The 23663-nt window shown below is 42.1% G+C and overlaps 1 protein-coding gene across 5 annotated transcripts; it reads left to right on the top strand.

The window, feature by feature from the left end:
* The first annotated feature begins 757 nt into the window (after positions 1-757).
* On the top strand, positions 758-17354 carry LOC118089897 (beta-Ala-His dipeptidase). 5 transcript variants are annotated; one of them, XM_088675276.1, is made up of 12 exons: positions 758-914; positions 5716-5838; positions 7215-7358; positions 7638-7800; positions 8663-8751; positions 10215-10415; positions 12191-12275; positions 13366-13526; positions 13653-13817; positions 14754-14895; positions 16066-16213; positions 16868-17354. In XM_088675276.1, the coding sequence occupies exons 1-12, from the start codon at positions 867-869 to the stop codon at positions 16956-16958; spliced, it is 1560 nt and encodes a 519-aa protein (XP_088531402.1). In that variant the 5' UTR covers positions 758-866; the 3' UTR covers positions 16959-17354. The 5 variants fall into 5 exon arrangements, with proteins under 5 accessions (XP_088531402.1, XP_088531405.1, XP_088531406.1 ...); XM_088675279.1 differs by lacking the exon at positions 758-914 and adding an exon at positions 3776-3938; XM_088675280.1 differs by lacking the exon at positions 758-914 and adding an exon at positions 3802-3938 and having other exon boundaries at positions 5716-5939.
* The last annotated feature ends 6309 nt before the right edge of the window (positions 17355-23663 follow it).

Here is a 23663-nt window from a genome sequence, read left to right as displayed (position 1 = left end):
AAATAATAAGTATTATTTATGTGCAGCCGGTTACATTGTGTGTGGTTGTCATTAATAAAATTATGCTGGGAATCTAAACCATTTGTCAACCAACATATAAAATGTATATTGAGAGAGATTCTTAGCAGCTAGCCTGATTGTGCTGTTATGTATAACCATGTTGACCTGTGAACCTTGGAATACCAAGGTGGCTTTTCCAGATTGCTTCAGTATTGGTTTCAGTGCTCTTTCTGCTGTGAATTTTTGGTGCAAGCTGCTTAAAGTGTTTGCCAGAGGCATCTGATGCTGGTGCATTAGTGCTTTCTGTTTCATCTTTTCTTTTTTCTGGAGACCACATTTCATTCCCATAATCTTCTACCCTCAAAGACTGAAACGTAAGAAAAATGTGAAATGGTTTCTTATAATTATTAACTTTGCTTTATATCAGTTCTTGAATGCACTTCAAGTGTCCATGTCCATGTCCCAATAAGGCTTCCACATCAAAATTATGGCCAAGTCAAAGAAAACACTCAACTTTGGGGAGGCTCAATGGTCCCCCCCCTTGCAGGTGTCTTTACATAGAACAAACAAGAGATGGCCTTAAAAGCAGGCAGGGGTTGGAGAACAGGAACGAGAGACGCAATGTTTTAGGAACATTTATTTTGAAGCTTGAACATAGAATGTTGGCCCCTTTCCTTATAAAATAAGGGAGTGCGTCCCATTGCCTTTGTTGACATGTCCTTTGTCCTGCTCCCACATGGCGATAAGAATGTTTTTAAAAATCAACAAATAAAAAGGCGGGGTGGGATTGCTTTTATAAGAAAGCTAGCAGAATCCTGAAAGAAGACCCGCAGTCAGGACAGGAGATTGAAATAGTATTGCTTTGTATGCTGAACCGCCAAGAGGCTTCTTTGCTGTCGGAACGCCTCATCATGGTATGTCTTCTTTAAGCTCCATACCTGGGGTTTGGATATAGAACAGGGATGGGAAATCTGTGGCCCTGCAGAAGTTACTGGATTCCTTCTCCCATCAGCCCCAGCCAGCATGGCCACAGATCAAGGATGATGGGAGTTGTAGTCTGACAACATCCAGAGGGTCACAGTTTCCTCATTACTAGTGTAGAACATCTGGGTGTGAAATTTAAAAAATGCACCTTGTATGCTGTCAAAGGAGTCTATCCTCTCTCCCTCTCTCTCTCTCTGCCGCATGTATCATCCTGAATGTATTTTTGTGAAAGTATACCAGAACTAGATTAGTAATTAGCTGAAGTGTAATAATAGTTGAGCCTCACTTTCTTGGACAACTTCCTATCGAGTTTGAAGGAAAGTGCTGTGTAAGTATTTATATATTTATATTATTGCTTATAGCAGTACCTTTCCATGGGCCACATGGCTCTGTGAATGCTGATGTTAACTGAAAGCAAAGTATTAATCACTCTTAAGTGAGCAGGGTGATTATTTTGCTCAGCAAAATACTCAGCATATTTTGATTTGTACGGTCTTTTGGTGTTATTTGAGTAATTAAAATACTGGGGGTGGGCACACATCTGATCCAGCTCTTGTTATATACAGCAAGCAATGGCCTCTGGGAGAGAAGTGTGTTCCCATGTGCACCAAACATGACATAAGGTCAAGTCAATGAGGTCTGGATAAGCATTGCGATGCTGATGTGCAACATGCATGTGTGAGTGCCTCTTACATGGGGGTCTCTCACTAGGCTAGGATAATTTAAGGTGCCTACTCCCCTGTCAATATTTTGCAGGAGAGATTCACGTGCATACCAGAGCTTTAGGGTGGTGTATTTAAATGGGGTTAAGTGATCTGTCGCCCTAGTGCAACAAATCCACTTCTTTTCTTTTTGAAAAATGACGTTTGTGGTTTGGAAAGGGACTGAGAAATGCACTGAAAATATGGGATGAACAAATGATTAATGAAAAGACTTGAAGACTTATTGCTACTAGTGAATCTTTACTGGGTTCTCAATGTGTTTCCAGTGTTGGGTTTTAATCAGTGTTTACACATTATCCAAAACACAGTGGTGGACTTTGGGCTTTCAATTTTCAGTGGTGCCCTGTGTGACACCAGAATTTGGTGCCCACCTTCCATTTTTCCATTGGTGCAGCACCCTTTGCTGCACCTTCTTGGCTCTGTCCCCAATACGGGTGAATCTGTCACACTCCTCCAATACAGATGTGTGTCCCATTTCTCTTGATGTTTCTCGTGCCTGAGTCATTGGATACCTACTGCCAGGTAGACCAGGAGTTCCCCAAATGTGGCCTGCGGACCACAAGCTTCGGCGACGTGACCTATGGAATTGTGAAGACCACGTGAAATATTCTTATTTGATCACATTAAATATTCTTATGTTGTCTTTTATTGTATTACCATTTAAATTCCAATTGTTTTTCCCCCAAGGGAGGTGGGGGCAGCATGGGAATCGCTGTTAGGGGAAACAATACAGTACTGAGCTGGGTGGCCCAAATAGTCTGAGGCTGCTTCCTGTGTTCGGTTTCTGTCCTTGGCAGCAAAAATAGAAAACAAAGAAGTCTATAGAGAAGCTAAGAAAATGCTGCTCCTTCCAAGGCTTAACAGTGTAATCCATTTTCAGGTTAGTCAGGGTGAGGGTGACTACTCAGGCACCCCAAAACCTACATCTTTGAGCAGCGTGGGGTAGATACTGTGTGCACTTGACCAGGGCTGGATTTAGGTTTGATGAGGCCCTAAGCTACTGAAGGTAATGGGGCCCTTTATATGTCCAGCTGTCCTTTGTCAACAACAAATTGTCACTGTTTTTTGTGTTGAATATACAATTTATGGCAATTTATGGACCTAATAAGTATCTAAAGCCATTTGCACATGTTGCCATGCAACCAGTCCATGCACAATGTAGGCACCCTATATGTAGAAATGAGCAAACCAGTGATATTTTAGGGAGCAGACTAGCAGGCGGGGCCCATTACTTACATCATAGGAGCCTACACAAAACACTGTTGCTGTGTGTAGGTTTTATTTGTTTTTTAACTTATATTTTGGAAATGTATATCAATTTCCCCTTTCATTTTTTAGGGCCCCCCAAGAGAATGGGGGAGGCAGGTGGCGCAGGGGGAGGCAGGTGGCGCTGTGGGTTAAACCACAGAGCCTAGGGCTTGCCGATTAGTAGGTCTGCGGTTCGAATCCCTGCGACTGGATGAACTCCCATTGCTCGGTCCCAGCTCCTGCCAAACTAGCAGTTGGAAAGCACGTCCAAGTGCAAGTAGATAAATAGGTACCGCTACAGCGGGAAGGTAAACAGTGTTTCCGTGTGCTGCTCTGGTTCGTCAGAAGTGGCTTTGTCATGCTGGCCACATGACCTGGAAGCTGTATGCCGGCTCCCTCGGCGAATAACGCGAGATGAGCGCCACAACCCCAGAGTCGGTCACGACTAGACCTAATGGTCAGGGGTCCCTTTACCTTTAAGAGAATGGGGCGCTAAGCTATAGCTTGTTTAGCTTATATGTAATTCCAGCACTGCACTTGACACGTGTGTGCCGCCCCCCACCCCCCAGTTGCTGCTCCTCTTCAATCGGCCAAATTTCTTGGGCGTGCTCTGATACCTCCTCGGAAACCTATGCAGTTCAGTGGAGTTTGCTCCCACTGGGAAGCGGATAAAGGCTCGCAGCCCAGCTTGCCGTCTAGATCAGCCCGTTTCTCAGTCGAAGGAAGCCGCCTTTCCCAAGGCCGTCCCTGCCCGAGGGCTCCCTGGGCTCCGCCTCCCTCTGCCTCGGGAGGTTCATAAGGCTCCGTGCCCAGCCCGCAATGACAGCGGCGCATCTCCGTCAGTCCCGAGCAAGCCGGGCGCTTGCGCGGCCTCCCTTCCCCAGCGCGAGGCGCGGGGAGCCAATCGCAAGCAGGGAACAGCCAGGCGCGCCAGGCTTCGGTTTGTGATTGGAGGATCGGTTTCTATTTAAGGCTCCCGCCTCAGTAAGTGCCGCATTCGCTCTCCGGGAAAGTTTGCTCAGAGGCGTCGAGCTGCTTCTCTGTTTTTTTCTCGCGCAGCAACTTCGTAAATGGTGGTACGGTATTGAGTGGGGTCTAAAGCGGCTGCTGCCCACCGGGAGCGCCTTTTAGCCTCAGAGGGATTTCTCAAAGTGCTCACCTTTTCCCTCCTCACCAGGGCTAGGGCAACCCAGCCAGGTGTGGCGGTGTATAAATAATAAAATTCTTATAATTATGCTGCTGCTGCTTGACAAAGGAAGAGACTCCCACGAGAGGTGATGGATTCTCCTTCCTTGGAGGTTTTTAAGCAGAGGTTGGATGGCCATCTGCCGTGGCTGCTCACGTTGAGATTACTGCCTTGCAGGGGGCTGGGCTAGATGACCCTTGGTGCCCCCTCCAACCGACAAAATGGATTTCAGTAGGGACGAATGTAAGGTTCTCACTTAGGCAGGAAGAACCAGCTGCACAAATATAAGATAGGGGACACTTGCCTTGCCAGTAGTACATGCGAAAAGGATCTAGGGGTCTTAGCAGACCACAAGCTGAACATGAGTCAAACAGGACTCTGTATTCTCAGAAGAATAATGTAAAAAAGAAAAGAAAAGCCGACACTCTAAGATAGTGATCTTCTTACAATTTGAAGTCAATGGCTTTTTTCTCTAGAGATCAGTGGGAGCATCTTTATCCTTGCACTATGTCCTCATCCAGGAATCAATAGGCTGATAACTGTATAAGCATAATGAATCTGTCCCACTCCTTGCTCTGTATTTGTGCAGAGACTTGCTGTGTCAGAAAAAAAGGTAATCCATTTTAACTATCACGAGACCCCTATCTGGGTACTGAAAAGACCCAGGTTTGTGCTGTTTTAGCAAACTTGCTGTGTGATGTACCCTTGGACTCTGTGTGGAACGTGATTATACCTCCTTCCTCCCAGAACTTAGTTCTCAACTCAGAGACACGGATGGATTAGAAAGACTACAAATGTGTTAACTCAGCACCCTTGTACTATGGATTCTAGTATACTTGATAATTGAAGCTGTACGTTTTTATTTTGTATTGCCGAGAAGCATACTGCTGGAGTAAGAATATACAATGTTTTTAGAGTTATAGAATGTTTTGGCTTTGCCCTATAATTTAATCATTGGCCCAAGCTGTTTATTGTCTGATATATGAAATATGGTCCTTGAAAGAAATTAAAATATTGGAAGCACTGTTTCAATTGGGTTCCCCCCCTTTCTTTTGAAAGTGAAATATGACATATGAGTATATGTCCTTGAGTTGATGTTTTTACATGCTTTCACATTTTGGTGAAAATCTATGCTGAAAGACTCATGCACATAAACTTTACTAGGGTGGTGATGGTAGAAATATTGCTAAATCGCCCTCATTTTTACTGTCTACTGTGTGTGTTAAAACAGCAGGTGCGCATAACCTTCTTTGGCCCGAGGGCTGCATTGTCTGCTTGTAACTCCTTCAGGGACTGCATGTGGCAAAAAATCAGTCATGGGTACTAAACGCTCTTGCAAATGCACAGGGGGAAACCATTACCCATCACTACCTCAGGGCAAAACCTAGCCCATGAACTAACAATTTGCCCTCTCTGTGTTAAAAGCAGTCCAGATAATCCTCCTTGTCTTTTCCATTCTGTAACAGTAGCATGTGGATGGCAGGCCATACAGTCAACAGTGCATTCAGTCTATCGCGCTGCATGTGCTTAAGGGTGCTCTTTAACACGCTGAACCTTGTCTCTCACCACTTGCAGGTCTTCCATATCGTCCTCGTCATGCTGCTCTCTGGTGTGGGCAGCTCCTCTGTTTTAAATTCCACATCGCTGGAGGACCAGCTTTTCCAGTACATTGACGACCATCAAGAAAAATTTGTTGAGGTAGAAGTAGCGCCAAATGTGAACTCTCTGCTAGCAAAAGATGAAGAAGTGTGCATGCACACGAAAGCTCATACCAATGACAAACTTAGTTGGTCTCTAAGGTGCTACTGGAAGGATTTTTATTATTATTATTTTTAGCAAAAGATGTGCCACTTAACCCCATGGTTCCTTACTTGGAAGCAATTCCTGTTGTATAACAAGGTTTACTGCCAGTTGAGTTTGCATAGGATAACAGCGCCAGCTTGAACCACAGAGCAGAGAGTAACCTCCTCTGCCTCTTTTTTCCAGTTGGTCAGCTAGGCAGTTACTTCGTTCCCAAGGTGCTTGGTGTTTATAAGCAAGGTATGACAAAAATGTTGTTTTTTCTCTTTCCTTTGGCAACACCAAATGATATCAACAGGCAAGGCAAATGTACTCAATGATACTCTGTTGCACAACACAACTGTCAGGCATAGGTCAAAGGGAATCAGTCAAAAACTGTTTATAAATAACCCTGCTAGGGGCAAACTATGTGGTATTTTGCAACATTTCCCCATTCAAGTATGAAGAAAGAATAATAGAATCATAGAGTTAGAAAGGATCCAGAGGGTCATCTAGTCCAACCCACTGCAACGCAGGAATCTTTTGCCCAGTGCAGGGCTCAAACTCACAACCATGGGAATAAGTCTCATGCTCTACCGACTGAGCTATCCTAAATGAAGTGGGGTTCTATTTTTTTTAATAACAAAAGGCATGCTTCATAGGCACATTCGCCCCTAGGCTTTACATGCCCACACACTGACATTACAAACACTTTTCTCTTAGTACCCAAGGCAGGGAAGAGAATTTTACAGAGCCACATCTATATATATTTTTTTGTAAACACAGGCTCCCCCACCCCATATTTTAGATCAGAACATAGCAGAGATCTAACTAAATAGACAGAGCTGCCCCCATCACTATTAGTTTGGCCCTGAGAATTAATAAGTTAACTGCACTTGCATTACCTGCACTTGCATTCATGGGTGTTCCTGAAATCAGACAAAGGTTATCTGGTAATACAGAATGAATGCAATTACATAATCCAAACAAAATTTCAGGATGGAGAAAATGGTGGGGGTGGACATCCTTATTGCTGCTCTGATTCTTCCATGCTTCCTCTTAAAAAGGGAAGATTTTATAGTGACAGGTCCCTTAGATGTAATTAGAAGGAAATAGGATTTACCAAGACGGATTACCGCACCTTTAGATAGTGGTCCCACCCAGCGGCCATTTTTATCTAATTACTGAATTCTTAAATAGGAAGGGAAAAAATGACCACACAGGCAGTTGTTCATTTTAAACCTTTATATGACACTTCATAACACCATGCATGATCACTGTTTTTTTTATTTCAGACTCTTAAGGAATGGGTAGCTGTGGAGAGTGATTCCATACAACCAGCACAAAGATCAGAAGTGATACGAATGGTAAAAAAAGCTGAAAGTCGTCTCCAGGACTTAGGAGCAAATGTGATGTTGGTTGATATGCCCGTCCAGCAGGTAACAAGGGGTTTGAGGTGGGAATATATCAGTTTTCCGCATATTCCTCCCCAGCTGCAGCTCCTCATGCAGTACACATCATGGTGGGGTGGGGTGGGGGGGTTGACCTTCACGTTGCGATAGTGCGAAAGCAAGGCTGGTTCAGAAGACACATTCCATGAGCAAAAAAGATTTTGCCCATGATTCTTTGGATCCAAGCCTTTGCTTCAAAACGTTATGTCTTCCTGTTTTCCTAAGGTTTTGAATTTAATGGAGCAATAACCCAATATACCCCTGTAGGTGCTTGATGGCCCAGATATTTCATTACCTCCTGTCATTCTGGCAGAGCTTGGAGAGGATCCACTAAAGCCCACGGTGTGTTTTTACGGACATGTGGATGTGATGCCTGCTAAAAAGTCGGATGGGTGGGAAACAGAACCCTACAACTTGACTGAAATTGGTGGTATGTACACCACCATTGCTTTTGACACGGTTATGTTAATGTTGTATGCATTTCACACACCCACACACACCCATACACCCACACCCCTTCCCCAACTTTGTTTCATAATTCAGCTTCTGTTTAATGGCTGTCATTCAGCCATGCATTACTGGATCCAAGCACTGGTCTAACATCTGAACATCCTCAACTGATTCAGATGACATCTCTCTCCAAATCCCCTGATGGGATCACCCAGAGACTTTATATAGATGGAGCCCTGCAGAACTTCATAGAGCAAACACCTTTGAGTTGAGCAGCAGTCTTCTAAATGCTACTTTCTGAAAACAGCCCTGCAAATAGGAACAGATTCACTGTGCCCCCAGTTCAGTTATCTGAATTGCCGGAAGAGATCTTTTGATGAAGGGCGGTATATAAATTTGATTAATAAAATAATAAAATCAGATGCTGTGGATTAATGGTCCCAAGAAAACCCAACAAGTTCACGCTCCCCACTGTTTCCTAAAATAGGTCACCGTTGATTATCAAAGCCATCTTCAGAGCTAAATCAAAGCCCTAAACCCAGAGAAAAATGCTTCCTCTTGTGAACCACTCTGAGACTTGCAGGGATTGGGCAGTATACAAATTTAACAACAGCAACAACAACCATACCTAGAGTTGAGTCACCCTTACTCCCTTGAGCATTGTTTGAGGGGTAGTGAGGCTGAAGAGAATATAGTAAATTTGTGGCAGAGGCAAGAGACTTCCTGGGGTTCTTCCTGATTCATAGCTTAGTCTCTTCATGGTTGTGTTGTGTACCATTTCAGTTCTACCCTTAGCACTATCAGAAGTTTAAAAGTTTAATACAAGCTTTCTTTATCTGGAGGGAACCTTTATGGGCGTGGAGCAACAGATAACAAAGGACCTGTCCTAGCCTGGATACATGCAGTGAGTGCATTCAAAGAACTAAGAAAAGTAAGTAAAGTAAAAAAGTGAGCTGTTACCAGATTTGCTAGTATGCCAAAGGCACACATGGCTGTGATCTTTAGAACTTTGCTGGACAGTATTGCACACCACAGACCTTGTCACAATGGGCCTGATTACATTCAGACCAACACTGATTAAATTCGGAGAATCTACCAGTAATCACCTTGTATGAAAATCTGAGGTGGAGATTTGAAGAAAGACTAGGAAGGGTGTAAAACGCTAGAGATCAGATCTAAGAGAACTAGACTTGGACAAGAACTGTGAAATCAGAAAGTTAGAAAAAAGTGAGAGTTGAGACTTGGATATGATCTGTCCTGTTGTAAAGTAACTGCAGAGAAGCAAAAAGAAAAAAAAGGGGGGGATTCACTGTAACATGGTGGTACACTATCACAGCCAGGGTAGAGTTGGTGTTCCAAGAGTCACAATTTTCTTGGGTTGTTGGGAGAAAACAGGGTCGGGGTCTCCTTCTCCTAAATGGAGACCACCACCAGCAGTCTCCCCTCAAGCCTCCCCTAATCCACCAGGACCCTTAAGAGCCTCCCTTCATTTTTAAGTGTCTCCATATATACTTTATTTTGGGTTCTGCAGAGCTCTCTTATTCTAGTAAAAGGAAGGAGGAATGAAAACAAAAATCTGCTAGCTAGTGCCTTGTCCTAACTAGCTCCAAAAAGAAATATAATAGACATGATAAAGAAGCAGCCAGGCTTTATGAGATTTCTGAAACAGAGCAGCGTGGTGCAGCGTTTAGGATGCATTCTGAAAAGCTGAACAAGGCATCTTAGGGCTCACCCCACACTTCTGTTCTTCCATGATTTCTAGTCATGGGTCCGAGAGATTTTTCTATTGTCCTGCTGCTTGCTTCTGAATCAGAACAAACCCCAATCCACACAAAACCCGATTGACGTTTGGTCTGATTCAGCAGTAAATAGCAGGCACGAAAGTCATTACATAACAAAAGGGTGAAGGTGAAAAACAATAATAGGAGATCATGAATCACTTCGGTTAAATTTCCCACTACAGATGTAAGGCAAACACCCTCATGCATCTTAGCCAATCAAATTTGTATTTTTATAAGGTGACCCTGTCTCTTCTGAAAAGGACAGCCTTAGATTTCTCAAGAAATGCAAAAGAGGGCATTCGTCTTAATCAAGGAAGGATATTCTTGTGGGACAGAATCCAGTTACTCACAAGGGATGATTAATGGCCGTTCTTGATTTGGGTAGAGAAATGAATCAGCAGCCAAATGCATATTGTTCCAAACTGGGTGCATATGTGTCAAGGAACAGCCATCAGCACCCTGGCCATTGCATCATGCAAGAGTTGTTATGGCCGCCTACATAGAACACATTACAGTAGTTGAGCCCAGAGGTAACTGGACAAAAAAAAAATAGAATTGACTTTTTACTGAGAGTGCATTTTCCTTCAGGTAACTTGATGTTTTTTGTTTTTAGGACTTGCCAGTAAACCTCAAGTTTCTTATTGAAGGCATGGAAGAAGCAATCTCCACTGGACTAGAAGAAGTGATTGAAAGAGAGAAAGAGCAGTTTTTCTCCAATGTTGACTATATTGTGATTTCGGATAATACTTGGCTCAGCACGGAAAAGCCAGCTCTTACGTATGGGACTCGGGGAAATGCCGGCTTCACTGTGGAGGTAAAAGAGCAACAATGGAGTCACATGTCCTGTCCCACCTCAACTGTCAGGCGAGTGCCTTCTTTAGCTAAAACTTTATTGAAGAAGCACTTCCAGCAACTCCCGCAGTGCTCCAGAGGCACACACGTGCTTCAGGCCACTAGGCAGCTCTCCCTCATATCTGTGCCCACTGGAGCAGTTGCAGCAACAGTGAGAACCCACCCTTCTGCTGGCTTATATACCCTCCCCCTGATGGGTTGTGCACCTGCAACCAGAGACTTCTCCTTCGTGGAAGTTGCCACTGCTCTTCCTGCTCCAGGCCCCTCCTGCTCCATCACCAGAACAACCTCTTCTTCTTCCACCACATCCTGCCCGTCTTTCTCCTTCTCGGACTGCCCTGACTCTTCCTTCTTCCCCTTTCCTGGCTCTTGCCTTGTGGGCAGTGCCAAACCCTACATATCACTGACCCCCTCTCCTGGGTCATTCCCCTGATCCCAGGTCCCCTGCCTCTGCCCCACACTCTTTGGAGCCCTGCCAGTCTCTGACATCATATGTGTCTAAAACATTATTTTTCTGGCTTTGATGTTAGGTAGAAAGGATGCAAATTGTGCTACCAAAAGAGTATTCCTTCCACCCTTTCTCCCGCTTCTACTCCCCCTTTTAATTGGTATTCCAGAACATTTAATCATCGCTCCCAAGGTCATACTGGTAGTCACTGTCTCCTTAGCTTATATCAAACATTTATTTTGCAAAAAACAGAAAGTGTCTGGCACTCCCCAGGAATTTGTAGAATCAAAATACACTGCACTTTTTAAATGGATAGTATACTTTGTGAGTTTGGACCAGTCGTGCCACAAATTGGGAGAGGTCATGCAGAAGTCACATTTCAGTCCACCATCTTGATTCAAAATGGTGCCTGGCATCCAAACAGTGATGAAGACCACCACCTCAGGAGCGTTCATGCTGAGAGGTGGCCAAAACTATGTCAAAAACCAAAGTAATGCTGAAGTGATGTTTGGTCCACCATCTTGATCCATAATGGTGTCCAGTATCCAAACAGTGACAAAGTCTGCTCACACCCTGCATCAAAAACTATTGTGTCAAGTTATCTCAAGAGACAGCCAAATCTATGCCAAGAAACAGTAACCAAAGTCACATTTCAGCCTGTCATCTTGAATCAAAATGGCATCCAAACATTGACAAAGAATGCCATCCTCACCTTGGAAACCCTTGTGCCTAGTTTGGCAACGATGCCTTGAGTGGCGTTCAAATGTACAAGCAGACAGACAGGCAAACTTTCCAAAATGTATAGCAGATAAATAAATACATGAGTACTAATCATGCTGATGCAACCCAGGATACTTCTGGTGGAGATAGTAGTATTTGCATAATTCTTCCTTCACAGATAGGTGTGTGTGTGTGTGTGTGTGTGTGTGTGTGTGTGTGTGTGTAAAACACATTCCACGTTATCTTGGGGTTCATGCAGAGAGTCATGCAGGGCAACAGAAACAACTGGCCGTTCATATGTTGTTGATGAAATGCAGAGGGGTTGAATGTTAAAAGGAATCGATGCAAGATTTATGCTATATAAATAAAGAAGATGTAAGCTTCCGGTGCAAACATAAAAGGAATGTCAATATTACAAGCTCCAATCCTACTCAGAACTATGATGCTCATTCTGAGTAGGATTGGAGCTTGTAGTATTGACATTCCTAATTATACTAATTAATTCCTATGATGCAAATTAAAACAATGATAATGTGTCGGTCGTGATGTTGTCTTCATGTTTCAATTAGGTACAAGGTGGCGAAAGAGATCTTCATTCAGGAGCTCTAGGTGGCATCGTCCAGGAACCCATGTCTGATCTGATAGCCTTGCTTGGTAAAAATTCTGTTCATTTGTCTAAATAGTCTTTAATCAGAAATTAAGGTCTGCAACAAATGATAAAAATGCTTGGTTTAGTTTGCATAGGCAAGTTAGGAATTTAGGGTAGTAGAGTGTGCAATTAGTTGGCAAACCTAAGGTTTCTATAGATGAATATTCACAAGTATACATGTACACAAGACTGAGGACTCTTTTAGAACAGGTGGAGAAGTAGGGGCAGGTTATAGTAGCCAGGACTGAGGGTATTGCCAAATGTTCATTCCTTTGGTATTCTCAAGTAACAGAGTGGTAAACTGAGAATTATTTTATAAGGCACTAACTGTGGTGTTAAAAACACTGAAGTGGAATCCTAATTGGACATGAAACTACATGCTGTTTTTCAGAGTACTCATTGCATTTGCTGCGACAATTTCTTTGAACATTATGTTGTAGAGTTGCTTGAAACTGAATCACACCTGAAGGTTAAGTTGCTTTTGCTGAAGCTGGCTTGCAATGCAAACATAAAATGACCAGACCATACTGCCTTTAATATTTTATGTAATTTTTCAGCATTAACAAATAAAGAGACATAAATTTCACCTAACAATAACAATTGTCCCCACCCCCTAATAACCCCTTGCCCAACACAATGGAAATCCTAAGCACACAACAGCCATTTGCAGAGATGGAAAAGATGACAGACGATAAGAAGAAATCCGTTTCAATTCCAGTTCACCCACACATACGGCCGGTTATATCTAGGAAGGAAATATACTACTACTACTACTACTACTACTACATCTGCTACTAATAATAAATATTTTCATTACTATTTGAAATTATATCCCACCCTTCCTTCCTCAACCTCCTTGATTGGTTGGTGGTACTGACCCACCCTGTGACTTCTTTTTTTTTAAAACGTTCTCTTTCAATTTCTTCTCACCCAGACACAGCACAAATAGCATGCAAGCCCATAGCATTCTGTCATTCCTTCTCGTACTCTCGTACAGGGTTAAGGAGGCCAAGGAGGGTCACACAGATAGATCTCATATGACTGAGCATGGAACAACAGCAATTGTGTGTTTTGCAAAATGTGTTTGTTCCATAGGCAGTCTTGTGGATTCATCAGGCCACATTCTGATTCCTGGAATCTATGATGGCGTTGCTAATTTTACAGAAGAGGAGAAGAAGCTGTATGAGCCAATAGAATTTGACTTAGAGCAATACAAGTTTAACGTTGGTGTGAAGAAATTTCTCTATGATACCAAGGTACAGTACTGTCAATGGAAATTGAAAGCATGACAGGACATCTAAAATAAGGGAATTGCAGAAAGATGTTGAGAGAAGCCATGACTGGCTAACTCCTATTTTTGTTTCATTCTTTATGTTTCTAAGGAGGAAATACTTTCACACTTGTGGCGCTTCCCATCTCTCTCTATTCATGGGATAGAAGGAGCTTTTCATGAAAAAGGGATCAAAACAGTTATACCATCAAGAGTCATAGGAAAGTTTTCAATCCGGCTAGTTCCTCACATGAACCTTTCCACTGTGCAATGTCAGGTAATGTTGGTTAGACACACTTGATTATGATTCAGCTTATTTGCACAACAGGTCCAGGCACTGTTTCAGCTTTTGCATTTGAAGTAAAAAAAAGGCATGTGATGATGTATTGTTATCCCACCAGTGAAAGTCAGAGACCCCGATTCCTTGACTTTCTCATTTTACAAATTAAGCACTGAAGAGATAACACAGTCTGCTTGGTATTAACAGTTCACAGTAGAAGCCTATGTCCAAAGATTTGCTTGCCTAGGTTGAAATTCACTTCCCTCCTCCTCTTGCTTTGGTCTCATGTCTCTTTAGGATTGACATGTCACAATGATGCATTTGATGCTGACAGTGAAAAAGCCACAACTAACTGAATTCCACTGTCAATGTTTAGAGCAGAGCTTTCCAAACTATGTGTTGTGACACGTTAGTGTGTCAGCATGTTGCACGAACGCTCCCCATGTTCCTCCCAAGAGTTGGAAAGGGGTTAGTTTAACCTCTGGATTGCTAGTAAAACTGAATTACTGTGTCGCAAAATGATGCATGTCTAAAAAGCGTGTCACCAACATGAAAAGTTTGGAAAGCTCTGGTCTAGAGAGAGCAACCTCTTCCTTCAATCACGACAGCCCAGCCCTCTTCACTCCTTCTCCTCCATAAATCTACTTCTGTGTAGAAGTTGGAATAGGGCTGTACCTGCTGACCCTTATGTTGTCCCACACTGCCTCTTTCCATGCATGAAGTTTGAGTCTCAGCCCAGGCAAACTGATAACTATCCCTTCCCACACAGAAGTTGGACTGCAAACTATTTAGTTCCCTGTGCAACCAACTAGTCCGTCCTGCCATACCAGTTCAATCAATTAGTGGCAGAGGCTTCACTGCTAACAAACATCATGGAATATAGGTAATATAAAGACACCACAAACATTTTTATTGAAAACATTTTCTTTTCAGGTGGAATGGTATTTAGAAAAGGTATTCTCTAAACGAAACAGCCCAAACAAACTGACAGTGATTGCTGCAGAGGGTGCATTGCCATGGGTTACTAACATCAATGATCCTCAGTATAAAGCAGCTGCAAAGGCAATTCAGCGAGGTTTGAAATGTTTTTTGAAATATATATATATATATTTGTTTAGAACATTATTTGACTTACACATGCTCATTTTCATCTCTCTAAAGATGTGAAATATGTGTAAACCTCCTGAAAACCTAATTTGCATCCCCTGGTGAAATTATTTTGTTTCAGACACACAAAAAGTGTGTGTGTGAGAGAGTGAGTGAGAGAGAGAGAACAGGAAAATTACTTGACTTTTATCATTCTAGTTTTTTTCTGCCTCCCTTCATGGAATTTTTAAATAGTTCCCTTATCTTCACTATACAGTGGTACCTCGGTTTATGAACACAATTGGTTCCGGAAGTCTGTTCATAAACTGAAGCGTTCATAAACTGAAGCGAACTTTCCCATTGAAAGTAATGGAAAGTGAATTAATCTGTTCCAGATGGGTCCGCGGCGTTCATAAACCGAAAATTCGTAAACCGAGGTGTTCATAAACCGAGGTTCCACTGTATATCTAGGCTCCCTTAATTTTAATTTAAAAAATTATTCCCCTCTTATTAATGATTTTAGAGAAAATTGACCTATTTGACCCTGCCATTCTGCCAAATCTATTCTGGTTTTCCAGTGTGTTTTTAATAATATTTATAGCTTCAAAAATGTTTATTATTATTATTATTATTATTATTATTATTATTATTATTACATTTTCATCCTGTCCTTCCTTTAAAAAAGCTCAAAGTGGCATAAGTGTGAGGTAGCTTAGGCTGAGAGATATCTTAATGCCGTGGTAGACAACATCACAGCTTTGCATGCCCACTATGACATCTGTCCTTCCCTTACCAAAAAACAAAACAAACCCAGAGATCCAACATGCAAACCTGTGTGCTGCATCAGGCCACTTTTGAAGGCATCCCAGAGGCAACTTTTCATGCCCTTCCCCTCAACTAAATAAGCTAGCTCTGCCACACCCATAACATATTATACACATAAGGCTGAAATGGGGGGGGGGGGAAGCTTGTCAGTGTAATCAGCTCCAACTTGAAGCACAGGTACAGTTTGGGGGCTTGTATCTTGGAAAATATAGTACTCTGCTTATGGCTACCTGTGTGTTGATTTTTCTAACCAACACCACAACAGTAGAATTTCTTTAAACAAAAACAAAAGCCAAGATCACATTCTTCCCACTACCGCTTCCATATGTTTCAGTTTTTAAAAAGGATCCAGATATGATTCGGGATGGATCAACAATTCCAATTGCTCAGATGCTTCAGGCTATTACAAAGAAAAGCGTGATGATGTTTCCGATTGGAGCAGTAGATGATGGGGAGCACTCTCAGAAAGAGAAGATAAGCAGGTAAACAGGTAGACTAATTTCATATAGAGGGAAGTAAGGTATTTCCACATTACCTAAACTTTAATACTGTACATGCATAGAGCAGAATCCCTAATTACTAGGAAAACAGAGTATTTGTACTTCTCTGCTTCAAAACGGGAGGAAGGGTTTTTTTATCTCCATATGTTTAAAATATTTCCAAAGCACGTCAGAGTCTAAAACCTAGCACATACAAAGTCCACAACACCCTTGTTGTTAGAAAAGGTTTAGAAATGGAATATGTCTACATCTGTCCCTCAAAATGGCAACAAGGAAGAGAAAAAGTAGTCTCCTCACAGCCCTCCCTGTACACACACACACAAATACAAGTGTGCATGTTTCTCTGTGGGAATGCATGTATATAAATAATGGCAAGACACGGATTCCACCCTTTCCCTACCATTTCATTTCATTGAACAACCATCTGGTTTCATACTTTGGTTTACAATCCAGATGTAGTTCTTTGTTTCTGAAACATGCATGTATACAGTGTTCTATGTACCATCAGGTTATATTGTACAGTATATGTAAAATGTCCCAAGGAGTTGAAGAAATGAATTTTGGGCATTTCACACAATATAGCAACTTTAATATTTAGATTGTTTGACAGTTGGTTTTCTCTTCTTTCCCAATCAGAAAAAATTACATTGATGGAACAAAAGTGTTTTCCTCCTTTTTACTGGAGATCTCAAAGCTCCATAAGGAATTACTGAGAGGCTCCAAGTGACAACTGCAACTTCATGGCAGATCAAGTGCACTTTGACTACTGGATTTGTAGTTCTGTTATGTATGGTTACAATTTCAGAAAAATGTCAAAGGGCTCTTCCATAAGTTCAGTTCCAGGACTGACAGACACTTGTTCTACCCCGCAACTACCTCCCGCCACCTCCATTATGAATGCATTTTGTCTTTTAAATCTGTGTTCCAATCATCCCTATATCTCGTAATGCACTTCAGAGCACAAATATACACTCATATTACTACAGGCTGGCTGTTCACTGCTGTATGTTAATGATTGTTATTAATGTATTATAAATCATTGTCAACTGGTTTGTGAGATGGTTATTCTGACAAGTGGTGTCTTATATAAACCTTATAATAAAATAAAGTAGGTCTGCTTCTATTACTACTACTCCTCCTCTTATTGCTATTATTACTATTATTATTTATTAAATTTCTATACCAGTTTACAACATAAAAGCACAAAATACTGTACACACCTTAATAACAAACAGTAACCCCTCCTCACGCAGTTCAAAAGGCCATAGATTGTTTAATTAGCCAAAGACCAGGGAGAAGAGATATGTTTTTGCTTGGCTCCTAAAGATATTTAATGAAGGTGCCAAGCAAGCTTCTCTGGGGAGCTACCGGTACCACTGAACGTGGGGAGCTACCACTGAAAAGGCACATTATTGTGTTGCTGCCCTCTGGACCTCTTGCGGAGAAGGCACAGAAGAAGGGTATTTTGTGCCACATAGTTTCCCCTGTCACTCAGTTTCTGGGTCCACAACACAGCAGAATATGCTTCATCTTCCTTTTCAGCTTTTGTGGGCTTGGTGCCATGGGAAGACTAAACCATGGTACATGCAGTGTTGAGGATCTGATGCTAGTGTCATCCTTAGAATTTTAGTAGTACAGTTATTACATTTTACATTGTCTGCTTATTTATATTTGAGACTGGGTTTGGTTCTAGAAAACAGGAAGCTATTCAGGAGTGTCTGAATGTATACAAAAAACCAAGAGCACACCCAGGGCTTTTTTCAGCCAGAACTCACAGGAACTCAGTTCCAGCACCTGCCAAGTGGGCACCATTGCCGTTATAAGAGAACAAGGGAGGCGTTCATGGTGAGTTCTGGCACCTCTTTTTCTAGAAAAATAGCACTGAGCACATCTATTTTGGAAAACACATACTGTTGGGTCGCCATGCAGATTGAAGAAACTTCGCCATGCAGCAATAGAGAAAAGGAAAGTAAATGTTATTGTTTGCTGACAGCAAACAATGGCTCAGAGGATACTTCCTGAAGCTGAGCCCAGAACAATGGGTGTCTCAAACATTTATACCTTTTGGGTAGCCATACATTACAGAACAACCAATCGGATTGGCTCATTTAGAACAAAGAACTACCAATTGGTGAAGGCAAGGTCCTTTCCATTTACCATTTATGAATTTCATCTCCTCCTTCTTGGAAGAGATTGTCCCAAACCCATATTTGGGACATCCTGGATTACACCTTCTCGGAAGAGCTCATCCCAACCATATTTGGAACATCCTGGGTTACAGTGACCCACTAAGTTGCAAGAAGAATACCTTTGTCCCAGATCCTGTATCCTGCATCCTCTGAGGGCAAGCATCCAAGGCAACATGTCAGCTCATGACCGCATCCAGCTGTCACAGGCTGCTACAATGCCGGGGTGCTTACCAGCCCATCAGGGAAACATAGACACAGCTAGGTCCTGGCAAATGTTAGAAAGCAATAGAATACATAGGGAATACATAGGGAACACTCTATATCAATGCACTGAGTATCAACAGAACACAATGATTATCAATAAAACTTATAAGAAATCTCAATAAGCACACTGGCGTCTGTAGGGCAAAACGGTAAAAGACATTTTACATTTTCGCATGGACACTCTCTAGTTCCTGTAGAAACATCCTCTTGTCCAAGGCCGCCTTATCAGAGTTCCAGGCGTCCCGCCAGGAATATTCTCCTACTAGGTAGCAAGGAGAGACAAGAGGGTCTTCTTAAATGAGCAATGCAAAGAAATAGAGGAAAACAATAGAATGGGGAAAACCAGAGATCTGTTCAAGAAAATTGGAGATATGAAAGGAACATTTTGTACAAAGATTACCATAATAAAGGACAAAAGTGGTAAGGACCTAACAGAAGCAGAAGACATCAAGAAGAGGTGGCAAGAATACACAGAGGAATTATACCAGAAAGATATGGAGGTCTCGTACATCCCAGGTAGTGTGGTTGCTGACCTTGAGCCAGACATCTTGGAGAGTGAAGTCAAATGGGCCTTAGAAAGCACTGCTAATAACAAGGCCAGTGGAAGTGATTATATTCCAGCTGAACTATTTAAAATTTTAAAAGATGATGCTGTTAAGGTGCTACACTCAATATGCCAGCAAGTTTGGAAAACTCAGCAATGGCCAGAGGATTGGAGAAGATCAGTCTACATCCCAATTCCAAAGAAGGGCAGTGCCAAAGAATGCTCCAACTACCGCACAATTGCGCTCATTTCACACGCTAGCAAGGTTATGCTTAAAATTCTACAAGGCAGGCTTAGGCAGTATGTGGACCGAGAACTCCCAGAAGTGCAAGCTGGATTTCGAAGGGGCAGAGGAACCAGAAACCAAATAGCAAACATGCGCTGGATTATGGAGAAAGCTAGAGAGTTCCAGAAAAACGTCTACTTCTGCTTCATTGACTATGCAAAAGCCTTTGACTGTGTCGACCACAGCAAACTATGGCAAGTTCTTAAAGAAATGGGAGTGCCTGATCACCTCATCTGTCTCCTGAGAAATCTCTATGTGGGACAAGAAGCTACAGTTAGAACTGGATATGGAACAACTGATTGGTTCAAAATTGGGAAAGGAGTACGACAAGGTTGTATATTGTCTCCCTGCTTATTTAACTTATATGCAGAATTCATCATGCGAAAGGCTGGACTAGATGAATCCCATTCATTGATTGCCGGAAGAAATATCAACAACCTCAGATATGCAGATGACACAACCTTGATGGCAGAAAGTGAGGAGGAATTAAAGAAGCTTTTAATGAGGGTGAAAGAGGAGAGCGCAAAATATGGTCTGAAGCTCAACATCAAAAAAACCAAGATCATGGCCACTGGTCCCATCACCTCCTGGCAAATAGAAGGGGAAGAAATGGAGGCAGTGAGAGATTTTACTTTCTTGGGCTCCTTGATCACTGCAGATGGTGACAGCAGTCACGAAATTAAAAGACGCCTGCTTCTTGGGAGAAAAGCAATGACAAACCTAGACAGCATCTTAAAAAGCAGAGACATCACCTTGCCTACAAAGGTCCGTATAGTTAAAGCTATGGTTTTCCCAGTAGTGATGTATGGAAGTGAGAGCTGGACCATAAAGAAGGCTGATCGCCGAAGAATTGATGCTTTTGAATTATGGTGCTGGAGGAGACTCTTGAGAGTTCCATGGACTGCAAGAAGATCAAACCTATCCATTCTTAAGGAAATCAGCCCTGAGTGCTCACTGGAGGACAGATCGTGAAGCTGAGGCTCCAATACTTTGGCCACCTCATGAGAAGAGAAGAATCCTTGGAAAAGACCTTGATGTTGGGAAAGATGGAGGGCACTAGGAGAAGGGGACGACAGAGGACGAGATGGTTGGACAGTGTTCTCGAAGCTACGAACATGAGTTTGACCAAACTGCGGGAGGCAGTGGAAGACAGGAGTGCCTGGCGTGCTATGGTCCATGGGGTCACGAAGAGTCGGACACGACTAAACGACTAAACAACAACAACAAAGGTGGCTTATGTAAGCACAGAATCATAGAATCATAGAGTTGGAAGAGACCACAAGGACCATCCAGTCCAACTCCCTGCCAAGCAGGAATCACCATCAAAGCATTCCTGACAGATGGCTGTCAAGCCTCTGCTTAAAGACCTCCAAAGAAGGAGTCTCCACCACACTCCTTGGCAGCAAATTCCACTGTCGAACAGCTCTTACTGTCAGGAAGTTCTTCCTAATGTTTAGGTGGAATCTTCTTTCTTGAAGTTTGAATCCATTGCTCCGTGTCCGCTTCTCTGGAGCAGCAGAAAACAATCTTTCTCCCTCCTCCATATGACATCCTTTCATATCACCTGCGTGTCACCTGCGTCGGCACAGCCTCCCTGGTCGCCTCTTCTTCCCCACTGAGGAGTTGGGGGTTCTGTGGGCGGCAGTTAGACAGAGGGCCCGATGACCTTCCTTTTAATTAGGAAACTAATGGGTCATCAATGCTCGAACATTCCATTTGCCTTTGGAGGAGCTGTCTGCCCTGAAGGAAGTTATTTTGTAATACTTCCTCTGTAACGACTGATGCTATGGCTGGGTGGTCTGAATCGATTGCTCCGTGTCCGCTTCTCTGGAGCAACAGAAAACAACTTTTCTCCCTCCTCTATATGGCATCCTTTAATATATTTGAACATGGCTATAATATAACCCCTTAACCTTCTCTTCTCCAGGCTAAACATGCCCAGCTCCCTAAGCCATTCCTCATAAGGCATCGTTTCCAGGCCTTTGACCATTTTGGTTGACCTCTTCTGGACACGTTCCAGCTTGTCAGTATCTTTCTTGAACTGTGGTGCCCAGAACTGGACACAGTACTCCAGGTGAGGTCTGACCAGAGCAGAATACAGTGGTACTATTACTTCCCTTGATCTAGATGCTATACTCCTATAGCAATGAAATGCTGACTGTCAGGGACAGCATCTTAGTAAGGCAAAGAGAGACAGAAAATAGGATTTCTCAGAAAGACAAAAATGGCTAATTTACCTGAGAAGCATAGGCCTGTTTATTCATTGCCTCCAACCCTGTGCCCACTTGCCACAACACTACCTTGTTTCACGCACAGATACTGTCTTCTTTACAGCATCAAACTCAGGGGGAACAGAACCTGCTGATTTGAAGCGGCTGTGCAAAGTGGTGTTGGCCAAACATCTCTGATATCATGACAAACCCTCTCTTCAGAGTAGTTTTCAGCTTAAAACAAATGTAATTGTATGTTGAATGGTTCTACAAATAACATTTGAACTAAACATGAAGTGGCTAGTCCACCTAAACATGATGAGTGGGTCGAAACTGGTAAGGAAAACTGTGTTTGCTGCATGGTGTTTGATATATTTGTCATTCAAAGAGCAAAGACAGAAGAAAGCTGGACTCATTGAACATTTGCAATGACAAAATCAAAATGTTTGGCTCAGTGGCATAAATTGCATGGAATCAGTGGATATCTGGGCTGATACAATGCTGTACCAGTAGTACAAAGTAATTGTACAAATTACTGCCAGTTTAATTATAGAAAATCTAAGATATTGATGTTTTCTTATAAAGAGCCTGAGAATGAAGACAGAGGAGAGGGGTTTTTCTTTTTGACAAATGACAGAAATTTATTGAATATACTAAAAGATATTTAGAACCAGATAGGATTTATGGGTTCACAATATATTAATATTTTGGGGAAGATATACAATGCAAAATGGATATAGACATGTCTGGTTTAATTATGAAAAGACTAGTGAAATTGGAAACAAAGTGATAAAGTCTTCTAACAGATCAAGAAAAAAATATAGTAGATTATGAGAGCCTTCTGTTAAGATTTGAGTTATTAGTAATATAATTACATGATACAACTTATTGTTCAAGTTGTGCATTTTGTTAAAATTAATAATACCTTTGTGATACGATGGAATTGTGATAGGATGATGTTATTGTAGCTTCTTAATATACAATATGAAGTTTTGTGTTAACATTAAATAATGCACACGCAAATACTGGATAGCCGAGAGCTTGAAACTTGTCCCAGATTAACCATTTACTTGAGTGAGAATTAGCTGAGCTCAAGCATTATCAATATTTGTTCATCCCAAATAGACAAAGGTTCAAGGACCTATTGAATAAGTTATGTTCATACCAGGCCAATATGACATACAGAGGGAAATCAGAACAGAAAAAATAGTGCCTCCTTCACGTTTATTTCTGAGATGCTTATATAATTGCAATTTACAACAATACCGTGGTACCTCGGTTTACAAACACAATTGGTTCCGGAAGTCTGCACTTAAAGTGGATTAATCCGTTCCAGACGGTCCGTGGATTACTTAACCTGAAGCGTACTTAACCTGAAGCGAACTGTCCCATTGAAAGTAATGGAAAGTGGATTAATCTGTTCCAGACGGGTCTGCGGAGTGCTCAACCTGAAGCGTACTTAACCCGAAGTATGAGTGTAATTGGTTCTGGAAGTCCGTACTTAACCTGAAGCGTACTTAACCTGAAGTGGACTTTCCCATTGAAAGTAATGGAAAGTGGATTAATCCATTCCAGACGGGTCCACGGAGTACTTAAACTGAAAATACTCAAACCAAGGTGTACTTAAACCGAGGCATGACTGTAAAGATGACTGAATCTCAGTTCTCAAACACTGATCATTGCCACTTAAAGTATGTTAGGTTCGTCTTAAAAGTTTTTCTGTAAATTTAAACGGGATTTTGAAATGCAGCAAAACAACAGCAACGACAATAACATGAATTTTCTTCACCAGACAGAAGGAGAAACTAAAAAGTGAAGGGGCCAGATGAACCACACAATTCTGCATCTGGGCTATGTCCCCAGAAAAGGCCCCCTAACTCATTGAATCAGTAACAACAAAATGCAGTAAATAAAATCTACAATGTGCACCGTCTTTGTA

The sequence above is a fragment of the Zootoca vivipara genome, chromosome 8, assembly GCF_965207765.1.
Source record: "Zootoca vivipara chromosome 8, rZooViv2.hap1.1, whole genome shotgun sequence".
In the NCBI taxonomy this organism is placed as follows: domain Eukaryota; kingdom Metazoa; phylum Chordata; class Lepidosauria; order Squamata; family Lacertidae; genus Zootoca; species Zootoca vivipara.
Note: the sequence above shows the minus strand (reverse complement) of the source record. Positions and strands in the feature narration are given on the sequence as shown.

Bases quoted from the DNA above. Each gene is read 5' to 3' on its own strand.
- LOC118089897 (XM_088675276.1), top strand. From the start codon at position 867: ATGCTGAACCGCCAAGAGGCTTCTTTGCTGTCGGAACGCCTCATCATG. The intron at 7,359-7,637 runs GTAACAAGGGGT...ATACCCCTGTAG, and splicing joins TTGATATGCCCGTCCAGCAG to GTGCTTGATGGCCCAGATAT. The intron at 7,801-8,662 runs GTATGTACACCA...CTTTATCTGGAG, and splicing joins CAACTTGACTGAAATTGGTG to GGAACCTTTATGGGCGTGGA.